The 19,382-nt window shown below is 46.1% G+C and overlaps 1 protein-coding gene across 1 annotated transcript in view; it reads right to left on the bottom strand.

The window, feature by feature from the left end:
• LOC138296884 (solute carrier family 22 member 7-like) overlaps window positions 1-19,382 on the bottom strand; it is a 363,385-nt gene that overhangs the window by 88,387 nt on the left and 255,616 nt on the right. Inside the window, exon 6 of the mRNA XM_069236377.1 lies at window positions 4,141-4,264. Coding sequence (XP_069092478.1) covers window positions 4,141-4,264 — 124 coding nt within the window. The remainder of the gene's footprint in view (window positions 1-4,140; window positions 4,265-19,382) is intronic.

Here is a 19,382-nt window from a genome sequence, read left to right as displayed (position 1 = left end):
GCCCCTACCTGAAGAGGTTACACGGCAGTCAGGAGTCAAGTTGGGGGCACACAGATGTTCTTTGTGTGCATGTTGCACAATATTTTCTTGGACTGGCGTATGACCTTTGACAATTTAACAATATGTATACAAATATTATATATTTGGACCAACCTGTTGTTGGTTTCTATGTTACATCTTTGGCCAGCATTTATTTCAGATTTGGTCTTGGCTGACATTGTTTGATGATGAGCATTTGTGTGTCAGTGGTGGTTGTGTTACCTATTTTGTCTGGTCAGCATGTGTGGTTGTAAGCAGAGCATTTGTCCCCCAGTGATGGGTGTGTGTTGTGTGATGGGCATGTGTATGTTGGGGACATGTTGTTGTGATGGTATTGAGTGATGTTTGTGTTGACATGTGTTAGTTGCAGTGTTGTGTGCCTTTGTGTGGTTGGACTGTGTGTGTGAGTGGGTGTGAGGAATGGTATGTCAGATAAGTTGTGATGTGTGTTTGCGGGATATGTCGTTTGCTGCACTGTATGGTTGTGTGATAGTGTGTGTTCATTCCCTGGTATGTCGTATTGTATGTATGATTTGTCAGGGGGTAGTGTCTATTGTGGGTGCATGCCAATGCTTTGTTGGTGTTGTGATTGTGTGTAGTAGTGTAGTTTGGTGGTGTTATGTGTTGTTGTGTGTTACTGTGCCACTGCTGTGTATCTGGGGGTTGGTATGTGTTTTTGATGTGTGTGTGTGATGGCCTTAGTATGTGTACTATGGGGTCATTATGACCCCAGCGGTCTGTGCAATATTGGCGGTAGTACCGGCAACAGGCTGTCAGTACATACTGCCATATTATGACACCAATATAACACACCGACCGCCACGGCGATAACTACCACCGGGCTGGAGACTACAGTCTCCAGCCCAGAGGCCGTCACTAGGCCGCCCATGGCATTATGACCCCACCCACCACCATGGTTTCTGTGGCTTCTGTACTGCCACGAAAACCATGGCAGTTGGCACTATCAGTGCCAAGGAATTCCTTCCCTGGGCATGATAGGGGTCTCACCCACCCCTTTCCGCCTCCCCAGAGACCTCCCCCACCCTCCCTCTCCAGACCGCCCTCCGACATACACACACATACACGCTCATACATACACACTCATACACACACGCATACCCACATTCACCCATGCATGCATACATTCATACACACACATAGCAACACTCACTAACATACATCCAGGCACACACGCAATCACACAACACAACATACATGCTCACTCACACCCATTCCTGCACACACGCATTACACAAGCCTCATATCCGCATGCACGCATACAAACACAGTCACACACACTCCCCCCCACACACACACACAAAAAAATCATCCCCATCCCCTGTTGGAGGACCCAACTTACCTGCTTGCAGGGGGTCCTCCGGCAGGAGACGGGATGCGGCGCTGCTGCCAGCAGCAGCATCCGCCAACGGAACACCGCCAGGCCTTATCATGTGTCATGATACGGTCAGCGGCATTCTGCTGACGTGGCACTGCTGCTGGCAGCAGTGCCACCTTACGGCCGTCCGCCGCCATGACCGTAGCCGGAATTCCGCCAGCCTTCTGGCGGAATTCCAGCTACAGTCATATTTTGGTGGACAGTTGGTAGCAACAGCGACGGTATGTTGGCGGCCGTCGCCGTGGCAATAGGCGCCATTTGCCGCCAATGTTGTAATGAGGGCCTATGTATGTGCGGGTGTGTATGTGGCTGTGTGTGAGTGTGTGTGTCAGTGCTAGGTTATGTGTATGTCACCCTCGCCACCCATTCCCGATTTGTATGTTGTGTGTGCATAGGTACTTTGACATTTTACAACAGTGACAGGTAAGTGTGTGTACTCAGGGTTGCTGTCAACATCATTGTCATTGGTTCTGAAGCCGCTGGGCGAGCAGGAGCAGCGGAAAGGCATCTAGTTCTGGTTCCATGGCGGCTCCGGACGAGAAAGGTTTCTTAGAGGTGAGTGTTTCCTTTTATACAGCTGGTTTCTGCCTGGGTTTTCATGGTGGTGCTACTGTGGTGGAAACATTGGCGGTGTGCAGCCTCGTAATCTGTCCGGCAGAAACATGGTCTCCGCTGTTTTGCAGGTGGGTAGCATCGTCCGTGGTAGCCTGCGAGCAATGGTGGTGCCGGCAGTGGTTTGGCTATATTCTGTTGGGAATACCGCCATGGTCATAATTTAGCAGTCTTCTCTGCCAACCTTTTGGCAGTACAACTGCCACCACAAACATGGTGGTCTTAAGACTGTTAAACTCGTAATGACGCCCTTTATTTTGATTGTTAGACCTGACATCCTTGACGTGGCATTCCCCCCGAACATTTACTTTGCCACTCCTGTTTATTAAACTTGTTTTTCTAGGCTTTAGGATTTTGTACACCTTACCACTGCTAACCAGTGCTGGTGTTCTCTCCCTAAAATATGGCATGTAAATGAAATGCTATCAATGAGACTGTGGTACATGTTGTGCCACCCACTAAGTAGCAATTTGAAACATGGCTGAGGTCTGCCAGAGAAGCCTGTAGTACACTTTTGTACTGCAATTTTAATATAGCAAAGGGAAGCTTTTGCCAGGCCTAAATATCACTTTTTAGTTCCTATAAGTCAAGTTAAGATAGGCCTTAACAGCGCCTATGGCAGGGTGCATGGTATTTCAGAATTAGGACATTTGTACTTAAGTTTTGCATGTCCTGATAGTGGAAAACTCCTAAAGTCATTTTTGTCTGCTGTAAGACCTATGTTTCCTTTAGGCTAACACTGAGTTACCTTATTAGATTTGGATAGGGAACAGGTAGATATATCTCGGTTGCATTCAAATGAATTATAATTATAATAAAAACCCTCTGTAAAGGTGAAATCAGATTTTAAATCACAATTATGAAAATAGCACATTTAGAGGTTGGCTTTTCCTTGACCAAACCATTTGTGCCTCTGCCATTGTCCTGAGTCACATGACGGAGCAGCTCTGCTGTTGGGGTTTTTGCAGTCCAGCCCAGCAAGCAACACAAAGGGGCCTTGGTATAGGAAGCAACCTTGACAATTAAGGTATGAGCTTAATGCATATTTATGTGCCTAAACAAGGAGTTGACAACTTGCCTATTTGGCAAACTTTCTAAATGACTAAAAATGAAAGATATCAGATTTCTGACTAAAATTAAACCTCAGAAAAATGCTAGAGTTTTGGGGATAATACATACTGCAGTACCACTAAACTAGGGACCCCTTCTCATTTGAATCCAAACATCACATCACACTCATTGTATACACCAGGGATTTGAGCAAGTCCAGCATAACAAACTACATGGAGAGAAGAGAGCCATGTTATCACACAGGGGCCAGTGTAATGGCCTATAACCCAATCTATAAGGCAACAAATTTCCGTTGTTTCCTAGCCTAATAAAGAGAATAATATCTGTCAGTGATAAAAGTCCAAAACATGAAGTATACTCCTAAAATTTCTATAGGTCCTGGAAATGAAAAGCAACTGCCTATATCATGTAGAAAATCTATAAATAAACTGGAGACTCTAGTGTTAAAGAAAACATAGCAGTTTAATCAAATTGATGACACATGAGTAATGCAGCACTGACTTTTTCGTTTTGGCTTTCCTTTAAGAAGTCATTCTTTTCTTCCCTAAGAAAAGAGAACTCATTCTACCATTCCCTGTAGTGTAAACTGCTTGCTTCATGGCACACCCTCCCTTTTAATCATCCTCCCCATTGTATAGGGTAAATAAATTCAATCACTCCCTATCCAGCTAGCTGCAATGAAGCCACCTTGTTCTTCTCACAGTTCTCCACACCACCATCGATGGCAGATGGTTAGGAAACATCTCCTCTTTTGCTACAGCCTTACAGAACTCTATTTATCCACATAGCTGGATTCCACAGTCCAAGAAGATACCAAAGGTCTAGAACTGTTACTCATTGTGGTCATTGTCCACAATGAGTAACAGTTCTCACTCAAATCACTTGCTGCATCTCCAAGGCCACTTTGGAGGCATGGGTCATTCATCCCCACAGCAGACTCAACAAGAAAACTCTCAGGGATTAAGAAAAGAACCCTCACAGAGAATCAGTTCCATGCATTCCCATGTCTGCACTCCACTCACCTCGATGTTTATTTTAGAGGGTAAATGTGTCTGGCCGTTCATTGACGAGCATCGAACCAAGACAGCATATGCTTCCTTCACCTTGCCTTTGGTCAACAGCCACCTCACAGACTCTGGAATCCACCTGTTGGAATTGAGGAAACTTAAGTAACAGAGTGGTAAAATAATTCATTTGGGTACAGGATTAGATCATTGCTTAACTCTTAGGTCACCCGTGATTCAACCTGTGCTTTGTTCATATGGAGATTCAGTCTTTATGATCTGTGAAGCACACTTCTTCAAAATAATCGTTTGTTTTCATTCAGACACCAGTCTCCAATCTGAAACATAGCCATAATGCCATTCTTCAATTTAGTATTATATGGTTATCACAGCCAACACATTTCACAACACTGTAGCTTCTTCAGGGCTGCTAAATGAAAACAACATAAATCTTTACACAAATCATAATCTTACATGATAACTTGAATTGAATAAAATAGTTACTTACCTTAACATAAACAGGTTCTCTTTAATTAATTAATAATCAAATAATGATTGATAATCATCCCTCTGCGTTACACCGTTTTTAGTTTAAAGAGAAAAGTGTTGATAAAGTTGGCAATTAGAAAAAAAACACAAAAAGCACTATGTGCATCTTAAACACCACCCTACTGTTATTAATTTGCTTTACATTTAGATGTGAGGTTTTCCTTTCATGTGACTCCCTTTATTGAGTTTAAATGCATGTCATAACTAGCTGCTAAATGTCTAATAAAGACCTCCATAAAAGGCGTCACTCTCTGATAAAAATACATTTCCATTGTAATATAGAGTTCAATGCACTGAAAAGATAATTGCAAAGCCCTCCCATTTACCAAATTAACTCTTTAACAATACCTGTAGCAAAACTTAGTCAATTCAATCAAAAATAAACCCCAATAGAATTGGTAGCAAAAATCCAAAGTGAAGACAATCGGTTCATATGAGCAAATTCACCAATATGCAAGTATTGTCATCAGGAATCATTCAATCTAGTCCTGTACAATCTCAACAACACTAAATCCATGCTCATCCAGAAAACTTCCAAATCAGTTTTTGACCAACCCCTCATTGATCTTTCCACTTTCATAATCTGAAACTTCTAAAATAATAATGCACGAAGGTCAAATGCATCCTTAAGTTCTTAGTTATTTTCATTATTATTTAATTAGCAAAAATGATCCAAAGTGTTTAATTCCCTTTATGATGAAGAATAGTTCTTATGACTTGTATATTTAAAGTTATGATTCTCCAATTCCTGATTCCTAACACCCGAAATATCTTGGGTATAAAATAAACAATTACTCCATTGTGACATCAACCATCCCATACAGCCCAACAAAGTGATTACAAGAAATCCATACAACTGAATCTACACTGAATCTGTAGGTTCCTAAAAATAACAGCCTTTTCTTCCAAACCAAACACCCGAACCTAAAATTCCATTCACATTACCATCCTGAATTTCAAATAATGTCAATTCACCTAAAAGATCTAGCCATTTGGCCCTGTGTTAAGAAAATCTATAAGACAATAATATAACAAAAAAACTTTTAAAAGTTTTCCCAAATTCCAAATTAGGAATCAAACTATTGCCTGATAAGCTGCCCGGTTTTTAGTTATTACCTAATAACTATGCATCAATAGAATAAGGTCCTGATCTGACCACACAATAATAAACTGAGCATCAATACAAGCTCCCTTTTAATGCCCATCTCAAATTTCCTGACAAGCACAATACACAAGGTACGACCCCAGAAGCCATTCCACACTGTTTCCAGATGGTTAGCACTGCTTCTCAGACCTGCACAATTTCTTAACTCAAAAATCAAGAGACTTCAATGTGTATAATCCATTGCAATTGACTTAAATTCAAACTAGAACAGTAACATAATCCTCAAAATAAAATTGTCAATAAAAGTAAAAAATTAATTGTAAAATAGAATAGTCAATATTCAAACCCCATACCTCATGTGCTTTATGGCAAAGGTCTAGTATATTTCTACTGAAGCTCAATTAAATATCCAATGGCTAAAAATGATCATCGTTGTAATGTCCAATCTGATTAGTTGCATCAAAGTGCAACCAACATTTCCAACTTTAGTCAAATCAACCAACCTGACATGCTAAATGTTAACAAGTTCAGTGAAATCCATGTGACTAAACTCAGTATTGAAACCAATCCTTAATTTACCATTGTGAGTTGTTGTACATTGCACCTTCCCAGTACACTACTTACTACCAAACCTCTTTATGTTATTATGTGGATAAGGTCAATGTGATTATTGTGGCCAAATCTAATCTGATATCAACCCTCTATTCCTTGATTTATAATCAATAGTTGTTGTGAACTTCACAGTCTCAGTCCAATGTTTAATCACAAAACCTGCTTTGATATTGATATTAGATTGCCATTATCATCATGAAATTGTCATAATTAACAAAGATCATTCCTTAATTCTAAAGATATACACAATAAATGAAACATTTTTAAGAAACCTTTTCCATTGCTGGATTATATTGTATTATGATTTGGAAATTGGATGATTGATAGTTGGTGAATAGAGAGATTCAACTTTCATCAATGTTTTGTTTATTGCGAAACATTGTTGACATTTTGTTTCAAGAAATGGTCACAATCGTGGTATTTATATTGAAATAATGACAATATAAATCATGTACAAACATATTTCATCAATTGTGTTGTCTTTTGTGGAACATTGCTGATATATTTGGAATTAAGGAATTATATAAATTAATCATGATCATTTCAAGATGACAGTAGTGTACTGGGAATGAATAGTGTAGAGCAACTAATGATTAATTAAGGAACAAAAGGTTATTTTCATATTGAGTTTGGTGCCATAGATTATATTAAACTCATTAACATTTATCAAGTCAGGTTGACAATTGATGGAAATGTTGGTCGCACTTTGATTTGTAATTTATAGTAGGCCTTGATGGAGTTCACTGAGGTTTCCTCCGTGGAATTCCGTGGAGTTACAGAAAAAACTCAGTGATATTCCGCAAAGTTCCGCGAGCGGGTGGGCGGAGTTCCAAGTCCTTAGTCTATGTACAGCGCCTGCTCAGTATGTCCCCACTGAATAGCGTCTGCTCAGTGTTCCATTGATTCATCCTTTGACAGCACCTGTTCAGCACTCCATAGTCCCCCTATAGTGAGTTCCCTGTTGGGCCCACTCTCACATCTCAGTGAACGCACTGCCTGTTTAGTGCCCATGCAATGGCTGCAGTGCCGGCTTTGCTAGCGCAGTGCCTGCTCCAGGACCACAGTCAGCGGTTTTGCTTTAATGCTGTTTCTGCACATTCTTTTAATTAAAACACAGAAATTCCCAGATGAAAATGGCCGCAGAGACTCAGAGAGGGGTTCTGTAGCGGGGAGGGGGCTTGAGATGTTTTTACCAATTACAGTTTATAAAAACTACTTTGACTTCCTAAAGAAAATGAAAGCAGAGGTTTGTTGCAAAATTGGCCCCTCTTTAAGAAAGCTGGTGCTTGCGCTGCTAGGTTGTTCCAACATACGTTATGTGGACTATTCGCTGTACTGTCAAAGGCATTATTCTGATGGTTCTTTATTAAAAGGCGTCATTACTGATTGATTAATTTAACTACATTTTCATTGTAGTCTGAATAGGACCTGCAAGCGGAAAGTGGATGCCAAGCCTGCTGTCTGTCCTGCCTCGCACCTGATGTGGTTCTTTTAAAAGCTGTTTACCCAGCATGGCCCTGATATGGTTTTCACATTAAGGGCCAATATCTGCAGGTCACCGTGGGGTTAGCCAGTGCTTTAAATCGGCCATTATTCACAGGTACTGAGTACCAACACTTCTTATTTTTTCCGACCTCAGTACCAGCACTTCTCCACTGCCAAGGAGAGTATCGGTACTCCTGAAAGGTAAGTTAATTGGTGCTAGTGCTGCTGAGCGCGAGACTGTCAGAGTGGAGCCAGTTTGTACAGCACTCTGACAGCCAGAGCTCCTCTCTAGCCCTTAGCTGAGCCACTGCTGAAACATTCAGCATATGGGGCTCATTTACATTATGCAAGGTATGTCCAGGTGTTGGGAACTTCACCATCCTGCTGTGTTTGCTAGAGCAGGCCCCAATTCAGGCAGTGCTCTGTCAATCACATTCACACTTCTGGCGTGCAGTAGTGCAGCATTAATCCCAAGTGAACCTTTTATGTGAGTATTTGTGCGTGTGTGAGTTTTCCTGCTTGTGTGTATGCTTGTATGTGAAAAAGAGAGATCAGCAAGGAAGGGAATAAGGACACTCTAAGGAGGTAGTTTCAAAGTAATCTGTGGAATGCCTTGTGTGCACAAGTCAGCTTGTTTGTGTGTGTATCAGGGGTGGCTCCTCTGTTAGGGCGGAGGAGTGTCGGCCCCCTGTCAGCAGTGGCAGCTGCAAAACCTTTGCAAGAAAACGATAATAAACTGGGTTTATTATCGTTTTCTTGTAAAGGGGCGGGGGCAGGGCCATGGGGGTGACAAGCAGTGAGGGGGAGTGCTGTGCACTCCCCCTCAGAACACATGTGTGTTTGGCTGGCCATCTTGGACCGGCCAAACACACATGCGCAGTAGGCTCACTCCAGGCTGGCACTGCATTGCTCTGAGCAGCGTCAGGATTGGCCTCAGGGCAGGCTGGGAGCCTGTGCATGCAGCCTGTCTACAGGAGATGAGCAGCGCGGTGGTGATGGAGGCGGCGGCGGCACAGGTGTTTAATGTTTATTCCCCCCTCCACGCACCGCCTGCCCCTTTTGCATCCTAAGAGCCGCAACTGTGTATGCATGCGCACTCAAAAATATGTATGTAGTGTGCCAACTGCAAGCAAGTAGAAACAGTATGACAGTAAGAAGCTGCAAATATTGCAAAACAAAGAAACATATACATATTGGCATTCAATTTGTGTAACAAGTTAACACTTTTTGCTTAAAATTATACTTTTCCCACATTTTATGTCCTGCAACCAGTATAGGACTCATTAATAATGCTGCTATTCCAGAGTCTGTTTTGTCCTTGGGCAACCTGATTATTAGCCTGAAAGTGCTAATAATGCTGTTGATGGCTTGGCTGAATTAATGGTTCAAAGGTTCCTTCCATCATGATTTCGCGCCTGTTCCCAGCAGGTTATATGGGAAGTTTGAGACGCCTTTCAAGGCCAATGCAAGGGCAAATGGAATATTCAATAGAAGTGTATTTTTATCATCATGTCTCAGTCTGCATTTAACCCCGCCCACTAGCCACAACCCTAGGTTAATTTAATGTGTACCTGCACTTATTTTTCCCACTTAAAGCACTGGGGACAGCATGATTTCTGAGCCCATCCTGATTGACCTTATTAGTCAAGTGGAGAAGTACGCTGTAATCCCAAGTGGGTCTTCATTACTGCTTGAGCCATCTCCAAATATCTTATTACCTAAGCACTAGACACTACCCATGGCACAGCCCTCAATATACTCCTGTGGTTGGTTATCAAGGGAGAGGTGATTGCCACCTCTCTGCAGATCCCAGTTCTGTCTTCTCTGCTCCCATGTAGCTTTACCAGCTCTTACAGAGTAGGTGGTTTCGATAATATGCATCCAGGGGGACTGTGCAATCACATGCAGGCAGTTCTCAGAGAGCAAAAGCTGCCTGGCAGGAGCGGAAGTATTCTGACTACCCTTCAATCCGAGAATGTAGGTTCTCAGAGCCGATTGTCCCTGTATGCCAATCATGTCAGCAGACATAGATTCCCACTAACCTGCCCTGCAACTCTCTTCCAAACACAGGGCCAGATTTACAAGACCCTAGCGGCACCGGAGGGTCAGTTTTAGTGATGCTCCGGTGGCGCTATTCACTGCACCACCTTTTTGTGGCTTAACGCCTTCTTGTAAATATTTGCCCCTCCGACTACGTTTTCTGTAGCACAGGGGGGTGCAATGGGTGTTGCTGTGGGCGTTCCACCACAACACCCATTGCTTTTGACACAGCCCCAGATGTACAAGAAATCGTAAATCTGTGGCAGCGCCCAAAACCATGCCAGGGGTGTCGTTAGCATGGCACAACGAGGAGGAATACTTTTATTCCTCCTCCTTTTTGCTTTTTTGCATTCTGCAGCACACATAGAAAGAACAAAAGGCCACAAATGGCTGTTTATGTGTAGGAAGGTTTCGAAGCGTAAGCAGTCGCGTAGTCAACTGCCTAATTCTCGAGAGAGAGAATTGTTTGACCGTATGGCGCGTAAATGGGTTGTTTACCCTTCAAGATACGATGTAGAGTCTGTTATGGATGTCTTCTGTCAATGGGAAGCACTGAAACAAAGATACGTGTTTGAGAAAATGTGTGCTTTCCTTTGTGAGGAATTGGAGGATAATGATTTGGAAACAAATCCGCCTGATTTGTGCCGTGTACGGTTTGAGTTTGCAAAGGGCACGATTGTGGGTTCGGATGTTGAGAAAGCAGTTGCGACGTTGTTGTCCTTTAGGAATAAGGATCCTTCTCAGTCATTGTTCGAACATGACTCCTCTGTTAAAAAAAAGGTGCGACAGTACCCAATGAGAGAAGTCCCTCCGGTATGGAAGGACGCCGTTGAGGCTGATGTTGCTAATCAAATTGATGCTGAACCAGCTCATTTTCAGCGTGTTTGGATACATGTTCCGTGGAAGCGAGCTGAAGTTTTAGCCCTTAAGCACACTTTGCCTGATCCCCGTAAAATCCTTGCAGGGTATTATAAGGAATTATCACAGACTGCAGACTCATGCATTATGAATTTAGCCGACATAGACATGTTATTTGGGAATGTTGTTCCACAGCCTTTGTGGGGATTGATTCGCCATACAGCTCATGCGCAAGAGTTAGGTGACTCATGGGCTAATATTAGTGCTGCAAATGATAGTCAAGTTGGTGGTGCCAAGCCTGAGCCTTTGGTAGCAGAACTGCCTGCTAGGATCATTACTTACATGAAGACTTTAATGCCTGCAATGCGTGTGAATTGGGATAAATTGTCTGCGTGTAAGCAGAAGAAAGATGAAACAGTGTCTGATTTCTTCACCAGGTTTGAGGAAACGTTTATCGACCACAGTGGTCAAGATATGAGTACAGAAGGTGGTCAACGGTTGTTCGTCGACAAGTTTGTGCACAATTTGCTTGCCGAGCTGTGTAAGAAATTGAAGGATTCAGAGAGTCTTGGGCAGTTTCCTCTTCAGCACAAATATTGGCTACTGCACAGTACAACGAAAATAGGGATAAAGATGAGAAGGATAGAGCAGACAAGAAAACTAAAGAATTAAAGACGAAGGTTCTTTTACAACAGGCGTATCCGCCACGTGGTGGTCAGAATAACTATCAGCAACCTCAACAGTTCCAGAGAAACTCGCAAAGGTTCGAGTTTTTTCAACCATGTGTTCCTGTAGGTCCCAATCAGTGTTCATATTGTAAAGGAGAGGGTCATTTCAAGTATAGTTGTCCTATTTTGTTACAGCGTACGAATGATGCTTCTGGAGCAAGAGGTCGAGGTGTTCAACAAGCTCCTAGAGGTAGAGGACGTGGAAGTTTCCCCAAGAACACGCGTTCCTTTCCGTCTCAAAACTCAATGAATAGTTTTGACCAGCAACATAACGCGTCTGGTAGGACGGCTCAGTACTATGCTGACGACTACTATGCAGAAGATGAGAATCTGGAAGGTAATAATTGCTAGGACAGCCATAGACGGAGAGAGGGAGTTTTTTTAGTTCCAGTAGATCAGAATGGACCTTATGATAAGGTGATTACATCAGGTGTGTCGGAGCCTTTTCTGTTGGATACTGGTGCTACAAAGAGTTCTATTATGCACTCAAAACTCCCTGGCGCACCTTTGTCTGGAGAGATGAATGTTTCAGTAGGTGTTAGAAATGGGGTTTTTGGTTGGCAGTCAGGTTACCCCCTGTCCAAGCAAAAGCCCTCACTCTAGTCAGGGTAAGTCACACACTATCCAAGATTATCCTGTGCCCACCCTCTGGTAGCTTGGCACGAGCAGTCAGGCTTAACTTAGAAAGCAATGTGTAAAGTATTTGTGCAATAACTCATACAATACCACCATATAGCACCACAAAAATACACCACACAGTGTTTAGAAAAATATATAATATTTATCTGGATAATTGTAGGTCAAAAAGAATAAAGTTGCAATGGAAAATTGTAGAAATATCACAGGGAAGTGATATAAAGTGTCTTAAGTCTTTAGAATGCAATAAAGTGTCTTTCAAGCACAAAGTACCTGGTTTCTGGTGGAAAATCTCCTCAGAGGGCCACAGGCGGAGAGATGCGTGGAAAAAGGGGGTGTGCGTCGATTTCTCCTCAGCACACAAAGACTTGCGTCGTTCTTTTCCACGCGGGGAAGTCGGGCGTCGTTTTCCGGCGCGCAGACAGTCTCTTTTTGTGGATCGCGGGGATTACCAGATGTCCCGGGTCTGTGCGTGGATTCTCCTGCTGTTTTTCCGGCTGCGCGTCGTTCTGCGGGGCTGCGCGTCGAAGTTTCGATCTCACGGTTGGCGTCGCGTCGATTTCTCCTTGGAAGTCGGGCGCCGGTGTCCTTGCGAGGCCGTGCGTCGAAATTTTGGTCTCACGGCAGGCGTCGCGTCGATTTCTCCTTGGAAGTCGGGCGGCGTTGTCCTTGCGAGGCCGTGCGTCAAAGTTTCGCACTTACGGTAGGCGTCGCGTCGATTTCTCCTGGAAAGTCGGGCGGCTTTGTCCTTGCGAGGTTGTGCGTCGAAGTCTCGATCGTCCCGAGGGCGTCGCGTCGATCAGCGTCGGTGTGCGGCGTTTTTCTCGCCGCGAAACAAACTGTGCGTCGAAATTTTCGACGCACGGAGCGTCCAAGTGAAAGGAAGAAGTCTTTTTGGTCCTGAGACTTCAAGGAACAGGGGGCAAGCTCTATCCAAGCCCTTGGAGAGCACTTTCACAGCCAGACAAGAGTTCAGCAAGGCAGCAGGGCAACAGCAAGACAGCAGTCCTTTGTAGAAAGCAGACAGGTGAGTCCTTTGAGCAGCCAGGCAGTTCTTCTTGGCAGGATGTAGTTTCTGGTTCAGGTTTCTTCTCCAGCAAGTGTCTCTTGAGGTAGGGCAGAGGCCCTGTTTTATACCCAAATGTGCCTTTGAAGTGGGGGAGACTTCAAAGAGTGGCTAAGAAGTGCACCAGGTCCCCTTTCAGTTTACTCCTGTCTGCCAGGGTCCCAGTAGGGGGTGTGGCAGTCCTTTGTGTGAGAGCAGACCCTCCACCCTCCCAGCCCAGGAAGACCCATTCAAAATGCAGATGTATGCAAGTGAGGCTGAGTACCCTGTGTTTGGGGTGTGTCTGAGTGAATGCACAAGGAGCTGTCAACCAAGCCCAGCCAGACGTGGATTGTAAGGCACAGAAGGATTTAAGTGCAAAGAAATGCTCACTTTCTAAAAGTGCCATTTCTAGAATAGTAATATTAAATCCGACTTCACCAGTCAGTAGGACTTTGTTTTACCATTCTGGCCATACTAAATATGACCTCCCTGCTCCTTTCAGATCAGCAGCTGCCACTTCAACAGTGTATGAAGGCAGCCCTAATGTTAGCCTATGAAGGGAGCAGGCCTCTCAGTAGTGTGAAAACGAATTTAGGAGTTTTTACACTACCAGGACATATAACTACACAGGTACATGTCCTGCCTTTTACCTACACAGCACCCTGCCCTAGGGGTTACCTAGGGCACACCTTAAGGGTGACTTATATGTAGAAAAAGGGGAGTTCTAGGCTTGGCAAGTACTTTTAAATGCCAAGTCGAGGTGGCAGTGAAACTGCACACACAGGCCTTGCAATGGCAGGCCTGAGACAAGGAAAAAGGGGCTACTTAAGTGGGTGGCACAACCAGTGCTGCAGGCCCACTAGTAGCATTTAATTTACCAGCCCTATGCACATAAAGTGCACCTTACTAGGGACTTATAAGTAAATTAATAGTCCAATCAGGTAGGATTCCAGGTTACCATGTTTTAAGGGAGAGAGCATATGCACTTTAGCACTGGTTAGCAGTGGTAAAGTGCGCAGAGTCTATAAACCAGCAAAAACAGTGTCCAAAAAAATGGAGGGAGGCAGGCAAAAAGTTAGGGGTGACTACCCTAAGGCTGTCAGGTCTAACATGTGTCCCCCCCAGCTGAAAGTGGGGAGAGCTACCCGACCTCCTGGGAGCTCTCATCGCTAAGGCGGAAGTACCTGGAGAGACCATCAGCATTGGCGTGGTCAACCCCTGGGCGATGTTCCACCGTAAAGTCCATCCCCTGTAAGGAAATGGACCACCTCAAGAGTTTTGGATTCTCACCCCTCATCTGCATGAGCCATCTGAGGGGCCTGTGGTCTGTCTGAACCAGGAAGTGAGTCCCAAACAGGTAGGGTCTTAGCTTCTTCAGTGCCCAGACCACAGCAAAAGCTTCTCGTTCAATAGCACTCCACCTCTGTTCCCGTGGTAATAGCCTTCTGCTAATAAAGACTACCGGTTGATCTCTGCCCTCCTCATTCAGCTGTGCTAGGACTGCCCCTATGCCATGCTCTGAAGCGTCTGTCTGCACGATAAATTCCTGGGAGTAGTCAGGGGCCTTGAGCACGGGGGCCCTGCACATGGCTTCCTTCAGGGCGTCAAAGGCTTTCTGACAAGCCTCTGTCCAATTCACCAACCTAGGTTGCTTCTTGGACGTGAGTTCTGTCAAGGGGGACACAATGGAACCATAGCCCTTGACAAACCTGCGGTAGTATCCGGTGAGGCCTAAAAAGGCTCTCACCTCAGTCTGGGTTCGAGGTGGTTGCCAGGCCTTGATAGTTTCGATCTTGGCCTGGAGTGGCTGCACCTTGCCACCACCTACTAGGTGTCCCAAGTACACCACGGAACCCTGCCCAATCTGGCACTTACTAGCCTTGATGGTCAGGCCTGCCTGTTGCAGGGCCTGAAGCACCTCCTTGAGGTGGAGCAGGTGTTCCTCCCAGCTGGAACTGTAGACAGCTATGTCATCCAGGTAGGCTGCACAGAAGGCATCCTTGCCAGCCAGGACCCCGTTAACCAACCGTTGGAAGGTAGCGGGGGCATTTTTCAATCCAAACAGCATCACCCGGAACTGGTAATGGCCGTCAGGGGTGGAAAAGGCGGACCTTTCCTTAGCCCCCTCAGTCAGGGCGATCTGCCAGTACCCTGAAGTAAGATCAAACGTACTCAGGAACTTGGCAGCGCCTAGCCTGTCCACGAGCTCATCAGCTCGGGGGATGGGGTGAGCATCAGTCCGTGTGACTGAGTTGAGACCCCGGTAGTCCACGCAGAACCGGAGTTCTGGCTTCGCGCCTGGGGCAGTAGCCTTAGGGACCAACACCACTGGGCTGGCCCAGGGACTACTGGACTTCTCAATAACCCCTAGCGTCAACATCTTGGAGACCTCCTCCTTGATGCTGGCCTTCACCTTATCTGACAACCTGTAAATTTTGTTCTTCACAGGGAGACTGTCACCGGTGTCAATATCATGAACACAGAGGTGGGTCAGTCCAGGAGTAAGGGAGAAGAGGGGGGAGAACTGCTCCAACAGCTCATAGCAGTCTCCTTTCTGGTTTAGAGTCAGGGAGTCAGACAGAATGACCCCGCTTACGGACCCATCACCTTCTTGTGCAGAGAGGAGGTCAGGGAGAGGTTCACTCTCCTCTTCCATTCCTTCATCTGTGACCAGAAGCATGTTGATCTCCGACCTCTCAAAATGAGCTTTTAGTCGGTTCACGTGGAGCACCCTTAGGGGGTTCCTAGGGGTTTGGAGGTCCACTAGGTAAGTGGCCTCCCCTTTCCGCTCCTTTATTTCAAATGGGCCAGACCAGCAGTCCTGGAGAGCTCTGGGCTCTACTGGCTCCATTACCCACACTTTGTCTCCAGGTTGAAACTCTACCAGAGTGGCCTTCTGGTCATACCATTGTTTCATCACCTCTTGACTGGCCTCCAGGTTACTTTGGGCCTCTTTCCAGAAGCGGGTCATCTGATTGCGGAGGGCCAACATGTAGCTGACCACGTCCTGAGGGGGTGTCTTTGGAGCGTTCTCCAATCCCTCCTTGACAATGCTTAAGGGTCCCCTGACGGGGTACCCATAGAGAAGCTCAAAGGGACTGAACCCTACCCCCCTCTGGGGGACCTCTCTGTAAGCAAAGAGAAGGCATGGTAAGAGGACGTCCCATTTACGCCTCATGGCCTCAGGGAGGCCACCAATCATGCCTTTCAGGGTCTTGTTGAATCTCTCCACAAGCCCATTAGACTGGGGGTGATAGGGTGTGGTGAACTTGTAGGTTACACCACACGCATCCCACAGATGCTTCATGTACGCGGACATGAAGTTAGTGCCTCTGTCAGACACTATCTCCTTGGGGAATCCCACACGGGTAAATATCCCCATCAGGGTTCTGGCTACCACCGATGCAGTTACGGTCCTCAGAGGGATTGCCTCTGGGTACCGGGTGGCATGGTCCACCAAAACCAGGATAAACCTGTTGCCTAAGGCAGTTTTGGGGTCCAAGGGGCCAACAATGTCGACGCCCACCCTTTCAAAGGGGGTGCCAACGACCGGAAGTGGAATCAGGGGGGTTTTAACCCTCTTTCCTGCTTTACCACTAGCCTGGCAGGTAGGACAAGCCCTGCAGAATTTGTCTGAGTGTGTCCTCATTTTGGGCCAGTGAAAGTGGGTGACAAGCCTGTTGAAGGTCTTGTCTTGTCCCAAATGTCCTGCCAGGGGAATGTCGTGAGCCAGACCCAGTAGGAAGGCTCGGTAACATTGGGGGACCACCAGCACACGTGCTGCCCCAAAGACCGGAACCCTAGGCTCACTGTAGAGGAGATCATTCTCCCAATATAGGTGGTGATTGCCAGAGGCGTCACCTGCTGCCTGGTTTAAGGCTTGTTTCCTCAACCCTTCTAGAGTGGGACACTCTTTCTGCGCCTTGCAGAATTCCTCCCTGGTGGGTCCACCCTCAACTTGCCAGCCAGCAAGCTCAGGTAAGTCACCTAGGGTGGCAATGTCTTCCCCAGTTGGCTCGGGAGTCTCCTCCTCAGGAGCCCCGTCAGCCACTGTGGGAACTTCTGGGGCCGGTTTCCCGCGCCCCTCGTCCCTCCTCTTGGCAGCTCTCTGGGCCATCGTTCCAGGCTCCAGATGCCCTTGACTTCCCTCTCGGTCAGCCATGGACCGGGTGGTCATGCAGACCCACTCAGGTAACCCTAACATCTCCAGGTGAGATCTGAGCTCTACTTCTTTCCAAGCAGTATGCTCTAGATCATTGCCTAACAGACAATCTACAGGCATGGCAGGACTCACAGCTACTTTCAGAGTACCAGAGACCCCCCCCACTCAAAGGGAACCCGAGCCACCGGTAGGTGACTCTCGCGATTGTCAGCGACTATGACCTGGTGGAATGTATTAGGGATTATCTGCTCTGTGGACACCAGCTGACTCTTGATAGTAGTCATACTGGCTCCTGTGTCACGCAGAGCCTCCACCTTCTGCCCATCAATGAGGACCCACTGCCGGTACTTGGAAGTATTTTTAGGCATGTGGACCTTGGACATCATTTCTCCTTCTCCCAGGGACACTAGGGAAATCTCTACCTGTCCCCCACAGCTATCTGGGTCCATCTCCCCCCCGAGTGCTACACTAGTCAACCCAGGTGCCTGTCCGGTAGTGGACGGTGCCCTCTTGGGGCACTGTGGATCGCCTTTGTAGTGACCATATTGGTAACACTCCATGCATTTGGGGCTAGATTTTCCTGACTTGTCAAATGTCCCTGGCTTTTTCCCAAATTTGGAAAAGGAAGGGTTGCCACCCCCTCCCTGGGAATTCTTTTGGGGGCCTTTAGAGAGTTCCTTATCTGTAAGTTTATCTCCCCCCTCTTTCTTCTGTTGGGAACCCTGACCACCTTTGTGGGAGTCCCCCCCAGGTACCTTTTTGGACACTCTGGTACTAACCCAGAGGTCCGCCTCCTCAGCAAGCTTCCTGGGATCAGTCAGCTTACTATCCACTAGGTGCTGGCGCAAATCTGTATAAGTAACATTAAGCATATGCTCTCTCAGGATCAAGTCATATAAACCTTTATAATCTGCTACTTTGTTGCCCCGCACCCATCCATTCAGTGCCTTACTAGAGAAATCAAAGAAATCTACCCATGTTTGTGTGGTTTGTTTGGTGCTGTCCCTGAACCTCTGACGGTATCCCTCAGGGGTCAGCCCAAACTTGGCAAGTAAAGTGGCTTTCTGGAGTGGGTAGGTGTTTTGATCCGGTGGATCCAATGTGAGAAGTGTGTCCCTCCCTAATGGCGGCACATAACCCCACATAGCTACCCCCCATTGCCCTTCAGGAACCTCATGAGCCCTTAGTGCAACTTCATAAGCAGCTAACCATTTATCTATGTCATCTCCCACCACAAAACTGGGCACCACATTTTTGGGTATACGAACCTTCTTTTCTCCAGCAGGTCCTGTCTGTATGCTGCCACCATTATTGCTGGATTCAGACTGTCTTGCCTTGATCTCCAGCTCCTTGAGACTCAGTTCATGAGCCAACAATAGTTTCTTTTCAGCCAAAGCTCTTTCAGCTTCCACTTGTTTGGCTGCTCTTTCAGCTTCTGCTTGTTTGGCTGCCCTTTCAGCTTCTGCTTGAATCTGTTTGGCTGTTCTTTCAGCTTCAATCTGTTTGGCTGCTCTTTCAGCCTCAGCTTCTTTGGCTTCTCTTTCTGCCCTCCTCTCCTCCTGTTGCGCCTCAATTTTCAGTTTTGCCATTTGCAATTGGAACTCCCTTTCCTCTCTCCTTTCCTCTGCGGTCAGGCTTTGCATGGAGACACTGCTCCCTGGTCTGGAAGGGTGCACAATTGCAGTGGTAACACCATCCATAGATAGTGAAAATCCTTCTGAGGGGCCATTTTCTGGCTCCTCTTCCTCATCATCCTCTAAATGGGCTTCTGCCCAGGCCCTCAGCGCCACTTGAAAGTCCTCCTTTCTGGAGGCCCCTTGGGTGGGTACCCTTAATGCCCTGCAGAATCCTCTTAGTTGTTTGACCGTGTATGTATCCAACTGGACTAGGTCAAAGTCCCCCGTCTGAGACCCAGTCAGAGACATGTTGAGTGAGGATTTAGTTTTTGAAAATTGTCAGGAAAAAACGGATTTTCAAAAAGAGAAAAAAACCAAGTTGACCTTCAACTGTGGGTAGGTAGTGAAATACTTAGCTACT

Source organism: Pleurodeles waltl, chromosome 5 (genome assembly GCF_031143425.1).
Source record: "Pleurodeles waltl isolate 20211129_DDA chromosome 5, aPleWal1.hap1.20221129, whole genome shotgun sequence".
NCBI lineage: Eukaryota > Metazoa > Chordata > Amphibia > Caudata > Salamandridae > Pleurodeles > Pleurodeles waltl.
The sequence above is the reverse complement of the archived record's forward strand: the minus strand, read 5'-3'. Positions and strand labels throughout refer to the sequence as shown.